At 47.4% G+C, this 24,424-nt stretch overlaps 1 protein-coding gene and 1 long non-coding RNA gene across 3 annotated transcripts; one reads left to right on the top strand and one right to left on the bottom strand.

The window, feature by feature from the left end:
• LOC138685473 (uncharacterized) lies at positions 1-23,048 on the top strand. Of its 2 annotated transcripts, none has more exons than XR_011324740.1 (3): positions 1-119; positions 13,635-13,742; positions 14,805-17,072. It is a non-coding gene; the product is annotated as an uncharacterized lncRNA (long non-coding RNA). The 2 variants fall into 2 exon arrangements; XR_011324739.1 differs by lacking the exons at positions 13,635-13,742; positions 14,805-17,072 and adding exons at positions 22,255-22,338; positions 22,749-23,048 and having other exon boundaries at positions 23-119.
• Positions 78-2,137, bottom strand: NKX2-8 (NK2 homeobox 8). The gene is made up of 2 exons (XM_069783954.1): positions 1,735-2,137; positions 78-631 (listed from the first exon to the last, which is right to left on the bottom strand). Exons 1-2 carry the CDS (start codon positions 1,898-1,900, stop codon positions 78-80), a joined length of 720 nt encoding a protein of 239 aa, XP_069640055.1. The 5' UTR covers positions 1,901-2,137.
• Positions 23,049-24,424: the final 1,376 nt, after the last annotated feature.

Below are 24,424 nucleotides of genomic sequence, written 5' to 3'. Positions count from 1 at the left end.
CGGGAGCCCGGGGCTGGGGCGGGCCTCCCCGCGCCCGTGGGATGAGTCCGGCCCTGGCGGGCGAAGCGCCGCCGCCGTCACCATCCCCAGGAGACGACGGCGGGGTGCGCTAAGTGCTGGTAAGCGGCGGGGAAGACGCCGAGGGCGGCGGCGGAGGCGGGCGGGCAGGCCCGGTAGCCCTGCAGGGCGAGGGCGGCCTGGGCGCTGCAGCCGGCCAGGGCGCAGCCCAGCTTGGGGCGGGCGGCGGGCGGCGGGGGGCTGGCGGGGCAGCCGCGGCAGGGCTCGCCGTCCCGCACCAGCACCGGCACCACCACCCGGCGCAGCAGGGCGGGCGGGCGCGGCGGGGGGCTGCCGGGGCCCTCGCTCCGCGCCCGCTTCATCTTGTAGCGGTGGTTTTGGAACCAGATCTTCACCTGCGTGGGGGTGAGGCTGAGCAGCCGGGCCAGCTGCTCCCGCTCCGGCGCCGAGAGGTACCGCTGCTGCCGGAACCGCCGCTCCAGCTCCAGCGTCTGCGCCTTGGAGAAGAGCACCCGCCGCTTCTTCTTCTTCTCCTCGGCCTCCGAGCCGCGGGCGGGGAGCGACCTTTGGGTGGAGTCGGGCAAGCTCGGCTCCGGGCCGCTCTCGTCGGAAGCTGGGGACAGCGAGGGGGTTAGAGAGAGGGGGCGGCCGGGGCCGGGGCCGTGGCCGGGGTCGGGGCCGTGGCCGGGGCGCGGGGCAGGCGCCGAGCGGGCGGCGGGGCCGTCGGCAGCCGAATCGCCTCCCGCGGGGAGAGCCCCGCCCGTTGGCCGGGCCGGATTAAGCCCAACGGTCAACAGGAGAGGCGAGCTGAGCCCCCGAAGACGTTAAACCTAACCCGCGGGACGGGGCGGGCTCTCCCCCCGCGGGGGAGCGGCTCTGCCCCGGAGTCAATCCCCGCACGGGCACGGCCGCTTCGCCGCGCACAGCCCGCGGCTCTGCGGGCTGGCAGCGGCCGTGCTCGCTCGGGGCTAAAGCGGAGGGCCGGGCCGCCCAGTCCTTCGTCACTGCTTTTCTCCAGCCGCTCCGTTACCGTCCTATTTAACGTACCCCGACGGCGGGCCCGCACCCGTCCGAAGGACGGTCTCCCCCCACGCACACGCGGGTGCACATTAAACGCCGTATCTCTGCGGCGCAATTTCTGTGCGTGAGGTAAGAGCAACGTGCCGCACAGGAGGGTCTGTGAGCCGGAGCCGGCTCTCCGCGGTGGCAGACGCGGGGATTTAGGCGCTGGCGCCCGGGGCGCGCTCCGCGGCAGCGCGGGGAGGCGAGGCGCTGGGGCTGGCCTTAGCTTGCCGCTGCTGTGCGTGGGGTGACCCGAAACCCCGCCAGCACAAAAAGGCAGGATTACTTGCAACAGTGAAACGGGAGGGGGAAAAAAAAAAAAAAAAAGAATCCGCGAAGCGAGCTTAAACGATAAGCGCAGAGAGACGGGCGGATACAGCCTGAGGTTTTGCTTTCTGCCATACCTGGGAACATGCACCGACCTACGGAAAAAAAAAGGAATCTTTTCTCTCTTAAGCTCGTGGCCGGGCTGTTCCTGCTGTTTCATTGTTGCAATTCAGTAACATTCTCTAAAATTCCCAGCCTGGATCCCCCCGATCCTGTAGGCTACACACGCTGGCGATTCGCTTCTTCGCATCTTCCCCAAAGGAAGGGGAGAAACAAATAAAAGATAGCTGTGCGGAGATGGCCAATTCCTGTCCGTTTCATACTCACAGGGATAGTGATTTCTGTCTGTTTCTATCCACCCTCGGTACGGCGAGCCGGTGTAGTTCTCCGCTGAGTGGTGATGGTCAGAGGCTTGCTTTATGCTATTAGCATCCTGCTCTGGTAAATCCAAAATGCTCCTCACCGTAAAACTGATCCTGCCAGATGTGGCCATGGTAGGCTGTGCACACACACTCCCCCACAAAAAAAAAATATTGCCCCAAAGCCCCGAACCCCCTCCCTTAAAAGCTGCGAGGAAAGGACTGCGCCCAGCTACTGGGGAATCTCTCGGCTCAGGAGGACCTTCCCTTCCATCGCCACCTAACCCCAAATATTAGTGTCGTTTACAGAGGTGTCCTGTTTATATAAACAGTCCTCCCCACTGCAAACACTGCCTGCTTTCAAACCGTCCCTGTCTATAGGATGCTAAGTACCTGAATTAGTCAAGTGCTAAAGCCCTAATGGGAGTAGGTGTAACCCCCCCCCTCCCGCCACCCCCATGAGAGAATAACCCGTTACCTCCCAAAGACAGCAGGAAACAGGCTTCATCATTACATATTCTGTCTGATTAGCCAAAAGTGGGGACAGATAATGGTAATTGTTAGCAGTGAATAACATCTTGGGTGGCATGTGGATGACCAACAACCACCCCCCTCCATCCGCCACCAAAGCCACCAGCGTCCCTTCTATCCGCAGACAAAGTGAATCCTCCCAGGACATCCGCAGAGCCTGCCGAGAGCCCCCTCCTCGCTTCTCCCTCTTCACGCCCCCCCTTTAAACCTGGAAGGAATTTAAGTCGTTATTTGTTTTATTTCCCCGGGCTGTTTACCATGCTACCTCCGATTCTCCTGCTTGTCATTGGCAGGTTTCCTACCCTCAACGGGGGATTTTTCACACCTCGGCTGAGCTCTCGGCGGGGAGGGCTGGCCGGTGTGCGCCCGGAGGGGACGGGATCTCCGGCGGGTGGGGGGGTGGGGGGTGCCTCTCCTGGGCACGGTGGATGGAAGGTGCACCTTTCTCTCGGGGAGGGTGAGGGCCAAAGCTTGGCTGGGGAAACGCGGGGAGCCCGACGCGCTCGGCCCATGAGCGAGAGTCGGGAGATTAATTTTTTTTTTTTTTTTAACACCATTTTGCGTTGTAGTAACGCAAGGAGTATCCCCTCGGGCGGTATGTGTGAGGGACTGAAACGATTCCAGCTGGGAGAGAGGGAGAAAAGATCAAACCCGGCGCGTTTATTTATCCGCGCGTCTCCCGGCCCCGCCGAGCGCCGCTTCATCTGCCGAAAGCAGCAGCGGACAAACCCGGAGCCCCGGGCCCCCCCCAGGGAGGAGGGGTGCGGACACCGGCCGGGCAAGGCCCGGGGCTGGGCACGGCCCGGCGGCGGCCCCGCGGTCCCCTCCGCGGGACGAGAGCCTCCTGGCAGCCTTTCACCGGGCGGCCCCGTCCCCCCGCGAAGCTGCGGGAGGGCTTTGCCCAGCCTCGGTGGCCGCCGAGGACTTACAAAAAAAAAAGCGGTATCGAGACGCGAAGCCCGATGAGCCGTTCCAACACCAAACCGCAGTGGCAGGGCTCGCTCCTCAGCCGCAGGGCAAGGGCAGAAGTGACCGACGGGCGCGATTAGCCTGTTCCACGCGGGTCGCGCGGCGTGGGTCAAGCCGTGGGGGCCGCAGAGGGAGGGGGCGGGACACGGTCCCCTCCCGCATGCCGCAGCGCCCGTCCCCGTCGCTTCCCGCCCGTTTCGCGGGAGGGGCCCGGCGCCCGTCTAGAGAACGAGTGGGCGGCCAGTCCGGCTGGATGGAGGGCAGCCTGGAGGGAAGGGGACACCCAGGCCCTCCCCAGCAGATCCGCTTCCCCTTGAAAGCCGGCCAAAGCGCACGCAGCTTTGCCCGTCGGGCAAACGGCGTGAAAGCCTGGGATGACGCGCGGAGCGCCTGGAAATAGAAACCCAGATACCCAGGGAGATAGTCTGCTAGCCGGCCGCTTTGTTGGTTCCAATTTCCCTGTCCAAACAGACGTCCATAAGCTATTGTGTATAGATTATATTTATCCGTCCCTGCTCTCGCCCCCCAGCCCCGCTCGCCGCCTGCCCCCGACCGCCGCCGCCCCTCCCCGCCCCGCTCCGGGTGCCCCTCCTGGAAGCAGTGACACTTCGCGGGGAAAATGTCAACAGAGCAATAACGACAAGGGAGAGGCGAGATTTACATCGGCGAGATTTGTGGGCGAGATGAACGGGGCACAAGGCTCCATTTGGCCGACTTCCCGCATATTTCTTCGGGACTGGACAGGCTCCATATAAACGATTCCCAGGCCGTGATTACTGCAGCCACCTATCAAGCGTGCCTGGTGACAGTAGTTATCTTCCCGGCTCCAAGCACAGCCTCCCAGCCGTCCTGGGTGGTCGGAGCGCGGGGAGCACAAATACATGCCAACTGCTAGGCCGTGAACAAAAGGGAAATGTAGCCCTATGTCCCGGACCTGTTGGAAGCATTTGTTCCAGTCAAGATTTTGCATTTGTTCAGATGGGGAATAATAGGTGATTGACGCCTTCCCACAATGTGCTTTAACTCTCTGGGATAAATCGGAGCTTGTTCCTTGTTGTCATGGTTTTCAATAGGGTTCAATGGGATTGAACCACTATCGACTCTGCTTTACGTCTCCGGCAGCCCCGGCCATACAAATTTATTAGTTATGTCTTTTTAAATGAGATTAAATTGAAACGACGTGGCCTTCCTCGGCGGAGCGGCTCCTCCCGCGGTCGCCCTGGTCCCCGGCCCCCGGCCGCCCGTGTCACCGCCGGGGCAGCCCGCGGCCGGCGGGCGGTGGGCGCCGGCCCGGCCCCCCCCCGCCCCGCCAGGTACGGCCGCGCTCACCGGCCCGGCCCGGCCCGGCCCGGCCGGCAGCGCCGCTGCTGCCCCGCGCTCCCGGACGCCGCCGGTATTAAAGGCGGCCGAGAGGCGCTTATTAATAACTTGACCCCGCAGGCAAACATTTGCTGAATGCCTGGGCTGGAGCGGCGTTTCGGGGCGGGGGGGCGGCGGCCAGGGGAGGGGGCGGCGGCCGGGGTTCAGAGAGGCACGAACTTACACAGGATCCGAGGTGGCTCTCAAGAGGAGTTTGCCAAGGACACTCTAAAGAAAGTGCAAAAACTTTGCCAGGAAAAAAAGTCGGGATGAGAGAAAGAGAGTCTACTTCAGTGACCTCTCTTAGCCTTTTAATCTATTTAACATCCTAAGCCCACACTGATGTGTAGAAATAAGTAAATGGTACTCCTCAAGCCTTAAGAGCTCTTCAGCATCAAATATTTGCACTTACTCTTAGAGTTTTTCTCAAATAGCGCGAGACACATTCTCCTTGGACGAGCCGAGCTGTCTAAATATACCTACGCATTGTTATCTGCGGGAAATAGTTCGCTTCAAAGGGCGAACGTAATAACCTGAAATGTTTCATCTCTTGTTTTGCTTGGGACCGACTCGGAGACTTTTCAGCTCCGGCTGCCCGGCCTCATTTCGGGGTTTGCCGGTTCAGGTTTCGCCCTCTCCCGCGCCACTTGGGCGTTGGGGCCGGGGAGCGCTCTCCCCCACGGCACCCAGGCCCCGCCGTCCCCCCGGGGTGGGCGTCCTTTCACCCGGGGGGGGTTTGCCGCTCACCCCTCCGCACAGGCCGCCCCGCCCTCCCGCGGTGGCCCCGGACGACCGGTAGCCCCGGGGCCCCACCCCAGAGCCGCCTCCTTCCCGACGGCACCCACGGGGATGAGACGGGGCAGGCGTTTCTCCGGGGGTGCAACACGGAAGCGGCAGCGCCCACGCGTGTGCTCCACGACCCCGTCGGCGTGGGCCCACGGGGTGAGACCGCGTCCGTCTCCGTGGGCCCGGCCGCCCCGTCCCTTCCGCTAAATCCACAGAAACACTTCGGGGGCCCCGGCGCGTTTAAATGAATTTCCACGCTTCCAAAGGGGTAAAGAAAAAAACCACAACCACACTGAAAATTAAACCCGTTTGTTTCCACGCTGTTCGCCGCCGACCGTGCTTGGTTGCAGCCCATGTGAAACAGGGCAGGACAGCGAGGAGCGGGGGAAACCGGCCGTGCACCCGCAGCGGCCGGAGCCGGGCGAAGGGGAAGGGGGGGCGGTGGCCGTGGCCCTCCGTGGGGATGCCCCCCACCCGCGGCCACCCGTGGAGGGAACACCCTGCAGCGCCGAGTCGGCTGCTCGCACCCCGGCAAACCGGGGTCTGGGACGGAGACGACGGGGCCTCCAGCCCGAGTTGTGGCCCGGCCCTTTCGGGATATCCCGGGGCCGGGTCGGACCGTCCCGTCGGGGCTCCGGCCGCCCTCTTGCCCCGCTGCCCTCCCCACCGGCCCCCGCCGGGGAACTCGGGCTGTTAAAAACACCTCCGACCACCTGAGAAAATAGCGGCTTATTCTCCCTCTTTTTTTTTTTTTTTTTGAATGGGTTCATTTATTGTGCTCAGTGGAGGATTGCAAAGCAGATTGACCAAATCGACGTATGTGGGATGCCGAAATCGAGCATTTTCCTGCAATGGTTGATTGTGTCTACACCTCGAGAGGAGGGGAAAAAAAAAATTATATCAATAGAAGTGGCCGTCTGGCTCTGGTTGTCGTAGTCCCGGCTTTAAGGATGGGCTCTCCACAGGGCTGAGCCAGATGAGCGTGGGGCAACGCTAAGAGCCAGGAGAAGCCTTCTTGCTGGGAGGCTTCCAAGCAGACTGGATGCGGTTGCCGTGTTAGGTTAAATCCCTGGGATAAAAGCTATGGGGACAACACACCTCGCCAGGCTGACACCCACGGGTTGGTTGATGACTTGGGAACAGGTACGGAAAATGAGTGACTTCGCAAACATCACAAAAAAAGCCCATACCAGAGCTGGCAAATGAACCCCCTGACCGAGAGCTTCCTTTCTCTAGAATACTGGATTTTAGTAATTTAATCTGTATACAACATACCTACGAGGGAGTTAAACTCAGTACTTCGACTTTACCGGAAAGAAAACCTGACCTCACAGAATTCAATGTGAATTTTAGAAGTGATTTTAAAACAGGCACGATTCCACCTTTCTATAAAAACAAATAACCCTCTACTTCATTTTTCCAATAATGAACATTTCCATAACTTTGCACCCTTTTCCTTCATCATCTCCTGAAAATAGTATCCTTACCTCTCAACAACTTTGTCTTTTTGCTTTGCGACTGGTGTTCATTATGGTACATTTTCTAATTAGGGTAATGTTGTGGAAGGAGTGTCATGTTCCCTATAAAAAGGATTGGTTTCTATATATTTCTGTATGTTGTATTTGTCTCTCTTTCCCGGTGGAATAATGTCATTTGCTTTTAGCTTTAGCTTTTCCCACTTCCTAATACTTCCTAACAATCTACATCTTTTTCTGCAGCTTCTTTATTTCTCCTTTTCATGAGTATTCCCCAATCTAAGTACATACATACATCGACTTTAACCTGTTAAGAAGCTCAACAAAGTTAAACTCCTTTCTTTCATGGCTAATTTTGAAGATTCTTATTCTCTGGTGTGCTAACTTCCATCCCACCCCAATCATGACTCCTTCTGCTATCAGTCTTCTTTTGGTTTTACAGAGCTCATAAATTAAATAATAATTATCAAATCTGATACGTGCAAAGCATGCTATCCAAGGCTTACACTTTCTCTGAAACCCTCAATTTTCTTTTCTGCATTTAAACAAGAGACTTTACTCCTTGGAACAGGGATTACCCACACCAGTGGAGGATTCGGGATCGAGCTTTTCATTTGCTCTGTGTGATCACCCTGGAGGAATTCTTTTGCAAATTGACTGCAAGCAAAGCAGCAAGGAACAAGCCCTCCCTGCTCTCTAAGTTGGTTTGGGACAACCTTGCGCAGAGCCAAACTGGCGTGGATGTGAGCAGGGCTGCCCAGCTGCCTGGGCTTTCCTTCCCTTGGGCTCCTTGGAGCTCAGCTCTCAGGAAAGGCTGAGGGGATGGGGCTTTCGCTTCCCTGTCAGCACGCTCCCCTTGGGCAAGTGGGGAACAGCCACTGGGGTTACCTGGGTCATGGAACTGCAGCAGTCATTCTGTTACCAGTTGGCTGGAGTACTGGCTCCGTACCTACCACCACTGCAATCCCATTCCCCCCAGCTTGTCCCATTTTCATCCCACGCCCTCGGGCCTGGATTCAGCTGCTGTAGCTGGGGCGTGGGGCCCCTTCCCCTCCCTGTTGTAACACATCTGTGCGAGATGCTCAAGGGTTTAGGTGGTATGCCTGGAGCCCAGAGAGCAGCCAGTAGCACCGATGACCTTGAAAAGCGGATGCTCTCAGGCAAAGGCAGTGACCGTGCCCCAGACACAGCTAGTATTTAGGCGTCTAACCACCCTTTACTTCAGTGGGAATTAGGTGCCTAAAGCCCCTTGACAGTCTGGCCCCAAAACTGAAGTGAGTGGTACTAGGAAAACGGGGTGAATAGTAAGACAAAAATAAAGTCCTTAAGCAGTTGTTGAGAAACTGCGATAGATGACAGGTGTCATCTGACTCCTGAGGGAAGCTGTCCTGTTCACCAACACCACCACCTTCAACAGACCTTCACAAAGACAATAGGCATTTTGTGTTTTGGACAGTTTACAACGGTATATATTGGATTTCAATGTTTAATTGTTTGTCCTGCACTGTAAGATATCAATTACATCTTTAAGTAGTCATTACATTCTGATAAATATCCTCTACTGGTTAAATTCTACTGAATTCTGATGCATAACCTCTATCAGAATTAAACTGGTAGCCAAAATGGCAGACTTTTAAAAGGTCCTTTCATTATTTTCATAAGGCATTGTTTTCTTCCTCTATGCCATGCCAAGTCACCAAGAGGCAGCAGCGCACACTGACTGACTGGCCATCACATGCTGGCAAGCAGGCTGCTGCCAAGCCAAATATTTGTTTCCTGTTAGTGAGCCAGTAAGTTGGGCTTTTTCTCAAGCCATTAGGTTTCACAAACCTCCTGTGATCATAATTGGTTTTGAGACTTCTGATCATCTATCAAATTTGGTTGAGGCTTTTTTTTTTTTCAGATGGCAGGCAGAAAATAAGATTGTGTGAGCCTTGCACTTTGAGAAATGCGGCTAAAAAGGCACTTGTAGCTCCCAACAGAAAATGTTAAGGAAAAGGTGTCTTGTGGCTGTTTCCAGAACTGAAAGATTTGTCTCTGATACTGCAGGTAAAAAGACATGAGCACAGAAAGTGAACTTTAAAATTGCAGTCCTTAGTTTCTTGCCACTCTTGGGTTGAATTTTCCTTTCATTTACACACTGTTGACTACGGCTGCCTTTAAAATGTTGAGTAAAGTAACTCTGCTGACTTCAAGAGCATTCAGCTGGGTGAAGCAGTGCTGGCTCTGGCATGCCACACAGTAAGTGACAGAGAGGCTTTGGCTGTACAAGAAGTTGCCACGAGGGAGTTTACAAGGGAGTCACTTCCAGTCCATAGCAATAAAATTGGCTTTTATGTTTGACTGTACATGGGCCAGAGCCCTGATCCAAATGTTCCAATTTCCACATGTAATTAAAAATCTGCATCTGAAGTTTTCAGTTTTGCTCTGACTCAATATTGAGCTGCTTTTTTGCTCCTGCAAATGTATGTTGTAGAGGGCTGTTCCAGTTTTGTGCAGCGAGAAGCTATAGTTTATTTTCACATCACAACAACAAACTTCCAAACTAAGAAGCAGCAAACTACACACATCTAACTTTATATATTTTATACATGAGAGTGTATACACACAATTTTGATGCTCACTATTTAACATAATAATGATCTTTAAACCCCGCAGTAGATGATTGATCTTCTTTTCTTCCTCGGTGTCTGCCTGCACAGCTCTCTTCTGGTTTTCTTCACTTCTCTCAACCCATGATTTAGCTCTTTTTGCCCTCATTTTTCCCTCTCCATGGTTTCCATTTTAAAGCTTAGTTGCAGTCATTTTCTGATAGTAACATCAAGTACTGGACATACTCTATTATCAGAGGTTACATTAAGAAGCCAGGAGAATGTGTGGTAATTTCTCAATCCTGCTGCAGTTTCTTAAATGCCATTAATAATGAAAACTGAACAGCAAAGCTTTCAAAGATCCCCAAACAACCCCAGACTGGAATATCTGGTTATGAGACAATAGCTGAAAGTGTGTTTTCAGATATGACTTATTTTAAGCTTGTGGTCAGAGAGTCTGGTAAAGTCACTGGGCCTCATTCTTCTGTCATATTATATACATTTGTAGCCCCAAAGGGCAACGAGGACTCCAATGAGGCAGATATAGTTTGAGTCAGATGTAGAAATTTAGTCATTTATTTGAAACAGATGAAAATCAGTTTATGCAGCTACTTTTACATATAGTGAGAATATAAATGTCTCCCCAAGTTATTTTCTCAAAGGTTCTTTTGCACAGTAATTATCAAAGTCCAACTTTAGTATGACAGCAACATGGTCTGAAGGAGCATGTGTTAGATGAGAATGGAGGAAGATCTGAAACCTCATTTTGGTTCTGCCACTCTCATCCCACATGGCTTCCTTGATCTATTTCTTTGCCTATAAAATGGAGTCAGATTCTATTAAATCAGCTATCTTATACAACTGCTGTGGTTGTACATGGTGTGACTGGTGAGTAACCACCTAGTGCATTAATCATATAAAATGTAAAAAATTCTAAATAAGCACTTGTCTGAGATTGTGGGCGCAGGTATTTAATGAAAGCGATCGTGCTTCGTTCTGGACTTGTGTGTGTGTGTGCCGTGCTTTTGTTCACTGAAGCTATTTAAATGGCCACAGTTCTTAAGGCAGAGAAGTTACGAATCATGTGTAGAAACAGCTGCCTCAAGAACATTTCAAAAGAAAAGTTATTTGGGGGTTTTACTCCCCTGCAGACCCAGTGACATCATATTAAGTAACAGCTTCCAAAACGTGACTGCTGAAGCTCCCATAAAAGATCCAGGAGCGATTTCTCATAAAGTTTTCAGCCAGGCAGTAACCCTGTTAAGAAAGCAAAGAGTAATTTTTACTGACGGGCAGCAATTAACAACGTAGGAAAGTCCAATTTGCTTTCACACCACTTCAGTGCAGCTCCACGCCGGCGCTCAGCCGCTGAGCACACGACTGCTGCCTTGTGAGAAGTTAACATTTATGAATACTCACAGACATACTTTTTTTTTTTTTTACTTTGAGTGGACTTATGTGATGATTTAGAGCCATGTACTCCCCTTGAGGTTACTGTGGGCAGGGGCGGTGTGCGCTGGAGAGCAGTTTGAATCCCTGCGGATGCAGAAACAGGGCAGAGTCTGTATCTACCTCTCGTCCTACAAAAACAGCCAGCAAATCCCCCGGCGGGCTTCTCAGAGAAGGAGCTGGCTCAGGCATCAGACAAATCCTGAACACACAAGCTACGTGAAAAAAGGAGGACAGAAAGCCAAGGGGTGGAAGAACACACAATAACTAATAGTGAATAAATGACTGCTGACCCTCCCCATCTCTGCCCTCCTTTTCAAGCTGATCTCAGAGGAAGGTTGTACATCAGCTGTTTTCTTAGGAGTCTTTAGTCAGCTCCACACATACAGTTTTAAACTCAGCTGAATCATCTTATAATTTCTTCACCGATTGGTTGTGTGCTGACATCCTTCCTAGATTAAAATACTTGGAATTAATATCTCCGACCATCTTGTCTGTGATAATCTCTCAGCTTTTCGCGGGACAAATGCTAACCACTTTAAACACCTGGTGGTCAGTTCTGTTAGATTCAGAGCAGTTTACTTTTTGAGTACTGCAGCTGAGTGAGAAAGCTCACTGAAATTCTCGAAGTTATGATATTCCCCAAACCAGGTTTGGGAATATCCCTTCCTGCCCCTGGTCTTGGGCACTGGATGAATATAAAAACCAGTTCCAAGATTTCCTCCCTCATATTGCAGTGCTTAAGCCTACTGACAGGAAGGAAGAACAGTGGATGATTAATTTTAAAACAAAACATTCCTGCCAGCCCTCTGCAGCTAAATGGAAGTTGTGGTGACTGAGGCATTTATGGAGAATATTTCAAAGTGAGATATATTTATCCCATGACAACACTCTATTACCATGACATTTTGTGGTATACCTTTAATAATGAGTAACCTTTGTATAATAGTTTTCATATGATGGAATTTGTTACATCAGTGAAACAAAGCTACTTTACTATTTCTGGAGCAGACACATTCCAATCTTTTTTTTTTTCTTCTTCTTTTTTTTATAATATGCTTTCCTGCCCTGTTCCTCATCTAGTCAGTGAAAACATCCATTGATTAACAATACAGTTAAAATTCCAGCTCACATAATCATCTGTATTATGCCTGACATCAAACAGATTTACAGAACTTCTTAAAGTAATGATTAATAGTACTGGCTTTAGAAGGCTGACTTCTCTGAGTTCTGATCTGTTGCATTGATTTAGTAGGCATTTAAGGTTAAAGAGTCAGCATAAGATTGCACAATCCATGTTTAACTTGATAAATATTTTAAGTTTCTTTACAGCAGCAGCTGGTTTTATTCTTTTAATCAAAGAAGTGTTTTGTAAAGCTATTCTGCACTTTGGTCCATAACAAATGTTTACTTTAGGGTAGGAAGAAGTTCGTCTGTGCTCACATAGTTACATTATGCATGTTATCCTGCTGTACTGCGGGAGGAATTACATTTGCAAATAGAAAATAAAAATGGAATGACAGAGGGGAAAAAGCAAACACTATTTGTAGTGCCTTATCTCGCAGACACATCTCAAAATACTGAAGAGAAACGATTGAAAAAGGGCTGTTGTTAGGAATGATTCTTCAGAAATCCCAGTGATTTGCATCCAGCTCATGGCCGATGAGCACAACTGTGTCTCGTGTTTGGACTTTAACCGCAGGGAAGGTAGCAGTGCCGGTATTGACAGGAGGCAGCAGGGCCACGTGCACAATGGCTGAAAGAGCGACCACCCAAAGTGACGCATTTCAGTATTGAAGATGCACGGAGACCTGTATCAGTTGACCTCAGCCTGTGACCAGCGGAGTAAAGAGTCAGTAACTCAGAAAGGTAACTTGGGCTCTGCTTTTCAATGGCTTTGTAAATCAGCATAAGCACCTTATAACGAATGCAAAACTTTCTTGGTAACCAAGTGCAACTGAGATGGGATTGGGAGGCTGGGGGGTTCCTAGGAGCAAACCTCTAGCAGCATGCAGAGTCCCAGCTGCTCTTTTTGTACAGTACTGTCTGAAACGCCACACATCAAACAAGCCAGACTGCTAGGAAATATTGCAGTGCTCAGTTGAAAAGTGTGTATGTGCGTCTTCTGATTGCTTGGGTCACCAAAATCAGGAGTCTCAGAATCTGCCGTCAGGAGTCTTGAAACAGAGATGGAAAAACGAGGCAGAAGTCTCATTCGTACAGTGGCAGCAAGACTGTAAGAACATGTGTTTTAACACCTACAAAAGCAGATACTTAAGCTTCCCTGGACCTAAAAAGGTATTTTGTGCCACTGTGTGCTTCCAAGCTACTTTTTTTACACTCTAAATAAGCATTCAGCCTGGGATGCAGAGAAAAAATAATGCTTCACTTAAATAATGTTACAGTTTATTGTGTTTTTTGGTCCTCAGAGGGTTTTAATTTGTTTGCATGTGACAGCTGTATTGCAGCTGGAGGCAGAATACTCTCGGTCTTTCTTTAGTGTCAATGGCAACATTTTTAGAAATTTCCTGTACTGCCTTATTTCGCTCTTTTATTTCTTCCAGCTTTTATTTTATGTAATTAATCTTTGTATGCAGAGTGTTTAAGTTTGTGTTCTTCCTGCCTCATTTTTGATCCTCATGTGCTCTGTTTGGTGTTTCACTTGTGCAGTAACCACTACAGCAACATTTTCTCTTTTCCTCTTTCAGATCCAGAAACTCAGGGTCCAGAATTCGCCTATGACTAGCATTTGAATTGCACGTTACATTTGGGGTACCACACCTAGTGAAGGGGGACCTGGCTTGCTGCATCCTCAGGTTATTCTTCTGCATCTCCAGTCCAATCATTTGAGTTACACTAGCTGTAAACCATAGTAGTGCAAAACAGAATCAGAGCCGGGATTTTTAGTCCATTGTGAAGATGTAACACTCACTGGACAGCATGATGTCTAGTAGATTTTATTAGCATAAGATAATTGCATTTATGCAAGGCGTCTATGCCAATTCAAACACACCAAAAATTAATATTGACTAATAAGCTGTCAATACTCTTTTAAATAAAGTTAGTGTCTTCTCTTCAAAACAAAACACCCCCTCCTCCCCTGAAACAATAAAGAGAAATAAAGTACATATAGACCTATGAAAGCCAGGGAGCATTGATTTTGGTTTATATAAAACTAGATTCAGTGTGTATGTGTATGTCTATAGCCCCACTGACTTCGTGGAGCTGCACTGATTTAAACCAGTTAAGTTGCTGGCTCTAGATATTTTATTCCTTCATTTATTGCCTTACTATGCCAGGCTTACAGAACAGACAGGAGAAATAAAGGCTTACAACACTTGAAAATGAGCTGAAATTTTGCAGTGCTGGTTAAGTGTTTAACTGCTCATCAAGGTTAACAATGTGTTTAGTGTGCACACATGAGGGAAATCTTAAACAAGTGGATTTACAGAGACAAGCCTTTGCTAGATTGAGAGTATAAAGGTCTATAGCTACAAGTTGGAAGATAATTGCTTGGAAATATTGCTATAAAAATAAACCATAAACCTCCATGACCAGCTTCAGATAGTGTCATGGGAACGGGCTGCATGCCAAGAAACAGCAGGGAAGGTAAGAGCTAACGCTCACTCCTCTGCGTCCAGCAGCACTCCAGCACGGACTGTCCACTCCCAGCCCGGCTGGATGCCCAAGCCAGGCTCGTCTGGCCAGAAAATTGCATCATACAAATGGGAATAACAGAGAAGAGAACCAAGCACCACAGCATCTAGACTCTACAGCATCTTAGAGGAAGGATTGCACTAAATAGAGTTTCCATCCTCAGTTCAGCAAACTCCCTTGCTTCCTCTTAAAATTTTTTTCTTTTTCTCTTCTTCCCTTAGGTGTCATATACAAATACCCCATGGCATGACAGCTGGCACACAGCGCCAGGTTACAGCTCCTGTAGTCTACAATAATGCACAGCCATAAACTTTTATTGAAAAATCTGCCATGTTTGTCTGTTCCTACAGAGCAGTTTAAAGATACACTTGCCATTAAAACAGTATAAAGACACTTGAGATGGCAAAGGCAGAGTTTGTATTGGCATTTTGGGCACCAAACCGGGAGTAACAACATACTGAAGACTGCAGCCTGGGCACAGCCTGTAGCAGTTTACCTCTGGAGTGCATTAGCAGTAGGTTATGACCCTTCAACCAGTGGAAAGGACTGTGCCAGAGCTCCTGCTTTTTTCCTACCATCTTCTTGGTCTTTCCAAATTACTTATAATCCCTTTTCTCTGCGAAAACAGTCAACAGCAAGTAAGCAGCATGGTTTCTGTGTCTGTAGGTTTGAACTTCTTTTGCTCACCAGGTCTTTGCTTGGGACATAATCTGAGACATATTTTAGCCTATTAAAAAAGAATCACTATAATTAGCATTCAGTATCAGTATTTTAGAGGAGTTACACAGTTCAAAATTATATATTTATATCAGAAATAATATATTGCCCTCACTGTAATCTTTGTTTAAGGTCACCATACAAGCAAATATTTTCAAGTATTTTGAACACGGGGTTTTTTTTTCAGGTATAACACAAAAAAAAGTACTATACTGTTGCCCCTAATCATGAGCTAATTATAATGATATTAGAATGGATGATGTGGCTTCTAAGGTCCTTTTGGGAAATTGTATCCTGCAAACACAAAAGCTAGAAATGAACCTTTTTTGAAAGCTGAGTTTCTTTTATGTTGATATGATGTCAGTACTTGGAGCTTTAAAGGAAAAAAATCAGATTACTATAAATCTGTGAGACTCACCCACCCTACAAAGGCCTCATCCCTTTGCTCTGACAATATAAAATGCATTTCCAGGGCATCTGCATTGTGTTTGTATCCACTTTAACTTACTTTGATGTTCATTGGCAAAGCGAGGCCCTTAGTTTAAATAACAATCTGCACGTCTATCTTTTACAGTAATACAGTATCACATGTCAGCCTTGAGGAATAAGCATTGTTCAGGGACCTCAAACTAAAAGGTAGTGGAGAATCAGAAATATTGGCTGAGCCCTAAATACCATGAGAGACAGTGATTTTTGATGGGAATCTACTGTTTTAGGAAGGAAAAAGTCGGCTGAGGTTTTCCTGCAACTTGGCCATTTGATCCTGTTCAGAAAGATAGAAAGACAAACTGAGCTGACAGGTGATTTTTAAGGCCTCTAAAACCACGTGTTGAGACAAAAAATCAACCCTTGTTAGGTCTGCTGGCTTGAACCTACAGCAGCAACATTAAATCCTTCAGGGAATGAAGCTCACTGACAGTCCTCTGATACTCAGTCCCATAGCAGGTGGGGTGAAGGAAATCAGTCCAGTCTGATGGTGATTCAAAACTAAACAGTACGTTTTCGAGTTCTTCAGTAAAATGAGTTGATGAAAACAGTTCTTTTTCTGGCAAGTGGAGGATTAATGGCCCAGTGAAAGCTGGAGCCAGTAGTATGTATGCCACTGACTAATCTCCTTTACCAGAAGTTAGCAAGAAGCTCAGAAAACGAGGGCTTGTGGAAATGCATTTAGGTTTTTATTGTACAAGTTCTGTGCATAGGTATTATGTTGCCTTCTCTAGGGTAGGCCAGCTGGCAAAAACAGTAAAAAAATCACCTAGATGTTAGAGGCTCATATATGGGACAAGTAAGCTGCTGGGACCTGGTCATACGAACAGTCACTTTTCACCCTTCCTGCATTTCTTTCTTTGTAACAGCCTGAAATATTTCATGGCAGCATGAAGACAACAACAACAGAGAAAGGGAATCCTAGCAATGCTTATTTTTAAAGTGTCTTTCCTTCCCACACAAGGTCCTTTAAGACTGGCAAGTAAAAAGCTCTTGTCAACCTTCCACTCTATTTATTTCTATGGCTCCACAATGTGCTCTCCCTCCTTGCATCCTTCTGCAGCCACTGCTGGCTCTTTGTTGTCTGGAGACTCTCACTAGCATTCTAACATTTTACCTAAATTGTTCAGTGGAAAAATATCAGAATATTTCATTTCATCAGCTTGAAGTGCTTTGCTTCTCTATGGTTGAAGCACTTCAATACAGCTGTAATATTATGACTTTAGCAAAATAACAAAATACCCTAAACTGCAAGTGCTGAAGTCAATGCAAAAAGATTGAAGCTTGCTGTGGGTGTCTTTTTGATGTTTTCATGTCATGAGCAATTTTGATTTTTTATTCTGATTCTAAGCAAGAGGAAATTTTTTTTGTTGGGGGGGAGGGAGAAGTTTCCCTAAAAGTTTGAAACAGAAATTCCAAATTTGGTTCTGTTCTAATAAAAGTAGTTATTGTCCAACCACTGTTTGCTCATACCAAAAATATGCTTCCAGAAATTCCCCCAGAGTTTAGTCTTTTGATTAAAATTGGCCATAATATGACACATAGATTGACAGGTTCCTGTAAGAGAACTGCTCTACACAGAGCAGCTGAGAGATTTACTTTTGATTTTAAATATTGTGGAAATTTGCATTTGTCTTTGCCTGACCACACTTCTCTTGGGCTTAAAACAGTGCTTAAAACTGAAGCCGTTCAACAAAATTAATGCTGAGGTAGCTGGATAGCTAAAGTTTTGTCCAGTCTCCCCGTGTCAGCATGAGATTCAAACACACGTGCCCCCCCCCCCACACACACATTAGGGTGCCACGTGCTCCTCTCCCATCCCAGCCGGTCAGAGGATCCCCAAACCACAGGAAACCTCCAGGCTTCACTGCAGCCACAGCTTTGCCCAGAGCTCCCCCCCCCACAGCACACCATGAAAATGGGCTTTCCCTTTTGTTTTAGCCCTGTCCCCATCATGCTGTCCAGCTCCCTGTTGCCCATGTGTGTCAGCCTGCCAGACCCCCTCTTCTCCCAAACCCTGTGTGGGGCCATGCAGCGGCAGGTTGGGTAACTTTGGGTAAGCCGTGAAGTCCGTGCCTGGCACCTAAAAGGTCTCTGCCATTAACAGAAAGAATATAGAGCTCAAAAGCATGTGCAGGAGCCAAAACTAGCCCCATTCAGTGATGTAACTTCTACCCCAGAAGGGTGTAGATGTTGCGATTGAGTCATGTGAAATTATCTTCTTGCTAACTGGCAAGGCAACTCACATCGTCCCGGTAGTCCATAAACCACTTCAGAACCAGAGCAGAGGTTTAATTTGGGTTTTTGTCCTCAAGTGAGCAAAGCTACATAGATGAGTTACACAGGCCACCAGGCTTGTCCCACAGCCCAGAAAAAGCAGGACTTACACTTCCAACCTTTTCTAGACTCTTCTCTCTGGAAAAAAAAAAAATGAAATTACTCCAATAAATGACTAGTAATTGAAAAGAACCTACTATCTGAAGCTGAGTGGTTGACTGCAGCTCATCAGGCTTCAGAGAGGTGAAAAGCCCTTTTGTGGGTGAGTGAAAAACAGTGTATGTTCCCCCTCTTCTAATTTCATCATGAGTCAATTCAAAAAAACGCTATATAAAATAAAATGCTTTAAAACCTTAACTGCAGTTATAGCTTCTATGGAAGCAACACTGCTTTAAAATAAATTGGACCGCATTTATCTTTCTTTGATTTCTGTCTACCTCAAGTCACTTTTCACATCTAAAAAAGCATGTATATGATCAAAACACAAGCAATTCTGAAGTCAATCTGGGAATACTTAGAAATGTTGTAACTATTTTGCTTCCTAGGAAGAATTTTAGCAAGCCTAGGAACTCTTGCTGTTGTTGACTGCAATGTGTCTTCTTGGCCTTTCAAGGTCACAAAAGTAAATGTCAAAGGGATATTGTGAATTTCTGCAACTCAACAGTCATTCCATTCTCTGCAACCAAGATTTTCAACCTAGCAGACTGGGGTCAAGGGAGTCAACGTAGCCAAAGATCTGTCCTGATTTCTGTGAGGTAATTCATGAACTTTGGAAGAGGAATCAGCTGAAGTGTCAGGTACAGAGATAAAGAGGGAAATCTTTGTGTTGTGGAGACAGATCATCGCTTCAAAATCTTACTAAGTCCAAAACCAGCCAAAGGTACTGCACAGGTGAAAGAACTACTAAATATGAAAGCCTCAGTAGAAAAATAATGGAGAGGTCCTTAGTTCTGCTCATGTCTTTTAAAGCCATAAAACTCCCTCACTGATGCCAGAAGATCCAGCAGGGAAAAAACCTGGAGGGTGAATAAAGGCACAAAGGTATCCTGAAGAAGGACTTTTGAAATACCAACTCCAACTGACATATGTATTATGTCAGCTTCAGTTTCTTACATGGGCAGAAGGTCCTGCTGCCAGCAAGAGTGCCATGCTCTGAACGTGCAAAGGAAATGGAGGTTCCTGGAAAGAAGCAGGAGATATTGAACTCTGGGCATCAGGGAGGGAAAGCAATGCAGAATGCAACCTGCATTATAATGTTTATTTATTTAAAAACTACCCCTAGCAGGAGTTTCTAAATGATAACTAAATTACACATATATACACTTTCTGTTCTTGAAGAGGCAAAAAAGAATTTCTGACTTTAATTTTTTAAAAATATTTTTCTCTCAGTATTTCTAGTTCTTCTCCTGGGGCAGAAAAAGGTGAAAAAAGTTTTTTTCAGTATCCTCAACATTTCCAAAAAATCTCTAGTTTTGCATGTTGGCTGGTACCACCAATAACCTGTGGTTCAGCTTGGGATCTCAAGCAAATACAAGCTGGAAAAGTTACACATGGCCAAGACAGGCGTCCAAAAGATCTGCTACTTCCACTGCCCGCAAATGGAGGACCTCTCCTCCTGCCGGGGGAATCCAGGTCTGAAACGTGGATACAGGTCCCGTGTGCCAGGTGCTCCTGGGTCCAGCACTTCCAAGGCTGAGCAGATCCACCAAGGAGCTGGTGCACAGATGACCAGCCTGTGCATCGTACATTCAGGACATTGTGAATACATCAGACTTGTTCCATGTGCATAAGTCAACGGCACAGCAAAGACGCACTTTGTCTCCAGTCGCCCTATGCGTGGTCTGCACTGTTAATGCACCCATGTGAGCTGTCCAGGGCTTCCAAACATCTGGAAACTCCAAATAAGTGGCTAAATTCCTTTTCCATCTGGAGATCATTTACACACAACATTCATGCTAGCTGTCGTGCTGTTCCCTTATCTCTTGAATGACAGGTAGGAATGAGGAAGGCAAGAGGAATTATTTATATTCATTACTTTTGTTTATATTCCACATAAACAGAATCTTTTAAGTTACTGAAACTCAGGATTTCTGCAGAGCTGCAGGACAGACCTTCCCACAGGAGGGAAACACCTCCTCTGCTCTGTTTTCTCTGCTCGCGATAACTCCAATTTTTCATCTGAACACCTCACCCCCGCAGCACCTGCGCAGGCAAGCGGACGTGCGGTGAATGTGGTGCCTTAGCCCCAGGTTTTTTTGCCTCGCTCTCATTGCAGGAAAGCGCGTGAAGCCTTCTGGCCTTCGTAGTGTCACAGCGAAGGGGGGGCTCTGAGGACAGCACAGGAGCAATTATACGTCCGCAGATTATGGGGACAACTCATTGCCCCCCGTTCAGCTCTGCCCCGTTCCACAGCCCGCAGCTGCGCTCTGAGCAGAAAACCGAGCGACGCCAAGGAGTCCGCAGCTGGTACCAGAGCAAGGGCTGCCACAAGGCTTCCTCCCAGGCCGGCGCCTCCAGCTCCGGCCAAGCCATCGCGTGTTTGCCGGGCGACTCGGTAACTTCGACAGGGAATTTGGCAGAAGGCGCTGCCGCCGCCGAGCCCTGCCTGCCGCAGGCTGGGAGCAGTACGCGGGTATCTACCCCCCTCTAGAGGGGAAAGCCCGAAGCGTCTGTTTCAGGAGCAGAAGCGCTGGGTGGGCTCTGCCCCAGCCGCTGCCGCCCTCCAGGCTCTCCTGGCTGCCACCCCACTAACAGAGCTGGTGACTTAGGTTGCATTTCTTGCTGCGGAGATTGGACGCTCCCATCGTCAGTGTTTCCCATCTGTAGAAACCCTGTATGCTCCTGTACAGTGGGTACAAACCCACCGGCGGGTCCATGGGATTGTAAATTACAGACCTCTGCTCAAGTGTAAGAAACTGTAAAAAGGCAGTGGAGAACCCAGGTGTCTAACTCAGTGTTCATTGCACAGAAAAAAAAAAAAATCCCTCCACAAATAGTGGAGGTTTTATGTATTTCTTAATATTTTGCCACCTTTGTTTCAGTCTAAATCATATAGCCATTGCCCTTGTCTGAACGGGGCAAGCCCTTAACAAATGCAGCACATACATAGATAAATATATGTGCGGAGCCCCTATATCTGAGCTGCTCTGAGCTCTACCCTCCCAAATAGAATCAGCATCTCATAGGCACCCTGGGGTGACACAGAAAACCTGCACTTATCACAATTACTATGCACAGACATGTCAGATTTACCAGTACGGATGTGGAAATATGTTGCATGACTGTTGCAAACCCACCTGACCCACCTGAATGAAGGTGGTGGGCTGGAAAATATTAGAAAGACAAGAAATTGTAAGATATTTTACTCTATAAGGTACCTTCCCTAAAACAGGTGGAATAATGCAATGCAAAAAATCACATTATTGTGTTAAAACTGATTTGTCAGAAAGACACCACGGTGCTGAAATTAAGCTTTTGAGTTTTTATTTTTTCAGAAGATTCTGCTGCTGCAGCCCTTAAGTCCCCTGAAGTCAACGTGAGTTTTGCTGTTGATTTCTGTTCCGAATAGGATGGGAGAAAATAAATAAGCATGGTTACAATGTTAAGGCATGAAATTAATCTGGAGGACACAGACAGGGGTGTCATGATTGGAAGGACAGAAAGACCATGAAAAAAGGTGTTTCATCTGTAAATTTGATTCTCAAAGTGCAGGTATGCAATCACAAATGTACAAGTGTACGGTTCATTTGAACAGCTTCTGATGCAAGTTTTCAGTTCTATATTGCCCTAACAATGCAGGAATTCATTATGGACATATAATCAAAGTGTGTAGGTCTGTGAGCACAGGTGACAGGGCCTTATTCTCCCTAGTCTCATGGGGGTCAGAAAGTTTGAAATGAGTGGGGAGAAGGTACTAAACTTCTGGTATGTATCCCATTTTTTAATTCCCTTTTTTTTCAAGGTCATAGAATCACAGCCTAGTTGAGGTTCGAAGGCACCTCTGGAAGTTGTGTAGTTCAAAACTAGGCCAACCCTACTCCCCAAGGTAGGGTCAGCTACAGCAAGTTGCTCAGGGCTGTGTACCTTTGGGTTTTGGATATCTCCATTGTGAAGAATCCACAGTCTCTCCAGGCAACCTGTTCCCTTTTTTGACTACACTTACAGTAATTTTTTTTCCTTACATTTAAATAGAACTTCCTGCATTTCAACCGTTGCAGTGCGAAGATGAAACAGAGGATGCTGATGTTGCTTTTACCACTACAAGACATTTGTGAGGTAAAAGACTGCAAAGAAAAATGTGTATCCAGAGGAGGGGGAGGATTTGACATATAGCTGATCATCACATGTCTGTCTCTTCTGTGTTAGCACTGTATATATCAAATAGGAGTCCTTCATGGTGCTATTTTTCCACAAGTTGTCTGTAAATGCTCACAGCTAACTCTGTAAATCTTTCTTATGTGGTAAATTATGGTTATTATTAACTACAAGACGTCTGGAAAGAGGGCTCCTAACCAAAAGATTGCTCAAGATCTGGAGAGTATTCTGGGTACATGTTACCACATGAGCTCTCTCTTCCGGCACTCCTCCACACACAGCTATTTTGGGCCACTGCTGAAGACATGATACTTTGGGGTGGTTGGACTTTTGGTCTAATGCAGAATTCTTCTTCCTCATGCTTTTAAAAGCTCCAGTAAGGGTAGCACCACTGATTCAGTGTACTGGAGACCAGGAAACCCTGAAGCCCATTAAAACACAACTGGAACAAAGAGGGGAAGAAGGAGCCCATCATGTGTCCCAACAAAGCCAGTTCTGAAGGAAGAAAAGAGCACATGAAGGCATGGCGTGCTAGCCTAGGCAGTCTAAAGTAAGAGTGTTTCTGCAATAGCTTTAGGCAAGCTGTGTTTGCAGAGTGCCTAGATCACTGAGGTCATGGTTACAGCCTGTAAATGCTGTTAAATTGCCATTAAAACTCAGCTTTCCTGGGGGAGGTTTATTTTGCTGTTTTACTTCCGACTGGAATTTAATTCCTTGTTAATCTCTGGGTTTTAAACACAGTGAGTCTTGTTTTATCAGTGCTCTGCAAGAACGTCACTAGGCGAGCACCTCTGGATTACTCCCTCCAAATTCCTGGTCTAAGTTTTCCCAACAGTCCAGGAAGAGATGCTCCTAGGCTTTGAATCACACTTCTTGTGGGAGATGTGAACACTGACACAGATCCTAGAGAAAAGGTGAAAAATCTCTCAACTGACTTCGGTAGGCTTGGTGCGTTCTCTGGGATTACTCGTTCTGGCAAATACTGTGTGCCTACCTATCAAACTTCTGTGCTTTTAGTTCAGAAAACCTCAGAAACTTGGGTAACAAGAGTGACTGCTCTATCATCTATTAATAGGGAATTCTCAGTTTGCTGCTTAAGGCTGAGCCACATTTGTAACATCTATCTCATATTCACCAATAAGAGAAATTTCAGCTAGACTTGGAGCCAAATAATTCAGTGGCTTTGTCAACATTTATTACTCAAGTGTAGGAAGAGGAAACAAATTCGTTTTGATTAGGTCAATCCAAAGGAGTATTTCTATGCCCCATTTAGTAGTGTATTTCTTCTGTAATGGAGAATAAATTGTTTGAGTCTTTTCCTAGAGTATTTTTCCAGAAAAGAGATTAAACTAGGTACAAGTTCATGGTCTGATTGGGGGTATGGAATTCCAGACTGCCCTCAAAATTTTATTTTATATGCAGGTGCTGGGGGGGCTCTCCAGAAAGAAAAAGAGAAGAAAAAAGTATTTTCTGCAAGTTACTTCAGAAAATGTGTTCCAAATACACCTGCAGGCCTTCATTAATATGAATGACATAGGAAAACATTCACACTTACACATATACCCACCATTAAGACTTTCACACGGAAAGCTTGAGTGCTCAGTTCCAAAAGGAAAAACAAGAACTTTAATTGATTATGACTTGTGGTGCTAGTTTAGCCAAAGGCAAAGTTGTACTTGGGCAGGAAACAGACTGCACAAAAACACACTTTTTCCAAGCTGATCACATGTTCCAATCAGGAAATTCACTTGGTATTTGGTAAAAAACGCTACGGTTTCTATGGATCTTCAGAGGAAGGCTGAGTCAAAAAGCAGTTATGTCCTGCTTATGCAGAGTGCTCTCCATCAACAAGTTCTTCCTCACTGCATCTTTTACAAATCATGTTCTACAAAATGTTAAATAAATTTTTATATGTGTGTGTGTGTGTCCATATTAAAAAAACCCAACAACTTTGTAAAAAAGGAACAAGAAAACAGTTAGAGAGTAAATTATTATGTCTTAATAGTACAAACCCCCAAATTACTTTAAAAGGTCAGATTGCATTAAG

This window comes from Haliaeetus albicilla, chromosome 5 (assembly GCF_947461875.1).
Source record: "Haliaeetus albicilla chromosome 5, bHalAlb1.1, whole genome shotgun sequence".
NCBI classification, from domain to species: Eukaryota; Metazoa; Chordata; class Aves; order Accipitriformes; family Accipitridae; genus Haliaeetus; species Haliaeetus albicilla.
The sequence above is the reverse complement of the archived record's forward strand: the minus strand, read 5'-3'. Positions and strand labels throughout refer to the sequence as shown.

Excerpts from the sequence above, each read along its gene's own strand:
- NKX2-8 (XM_069783954.1), bottom strand. The coding sequence starts at position 1,900 with ATGGCCACATCTGGCAGGATCAGTTTTACGGTGAGGAGCATTTTGGAT. Across the intron at positions 632-1,734 it reads AGACAGAAATCACTATCCCT|CTTCCGACGAGAGCGGCCCG; the intron begins GTGAGTATGAAA and ends CGCTGTCCCCAG.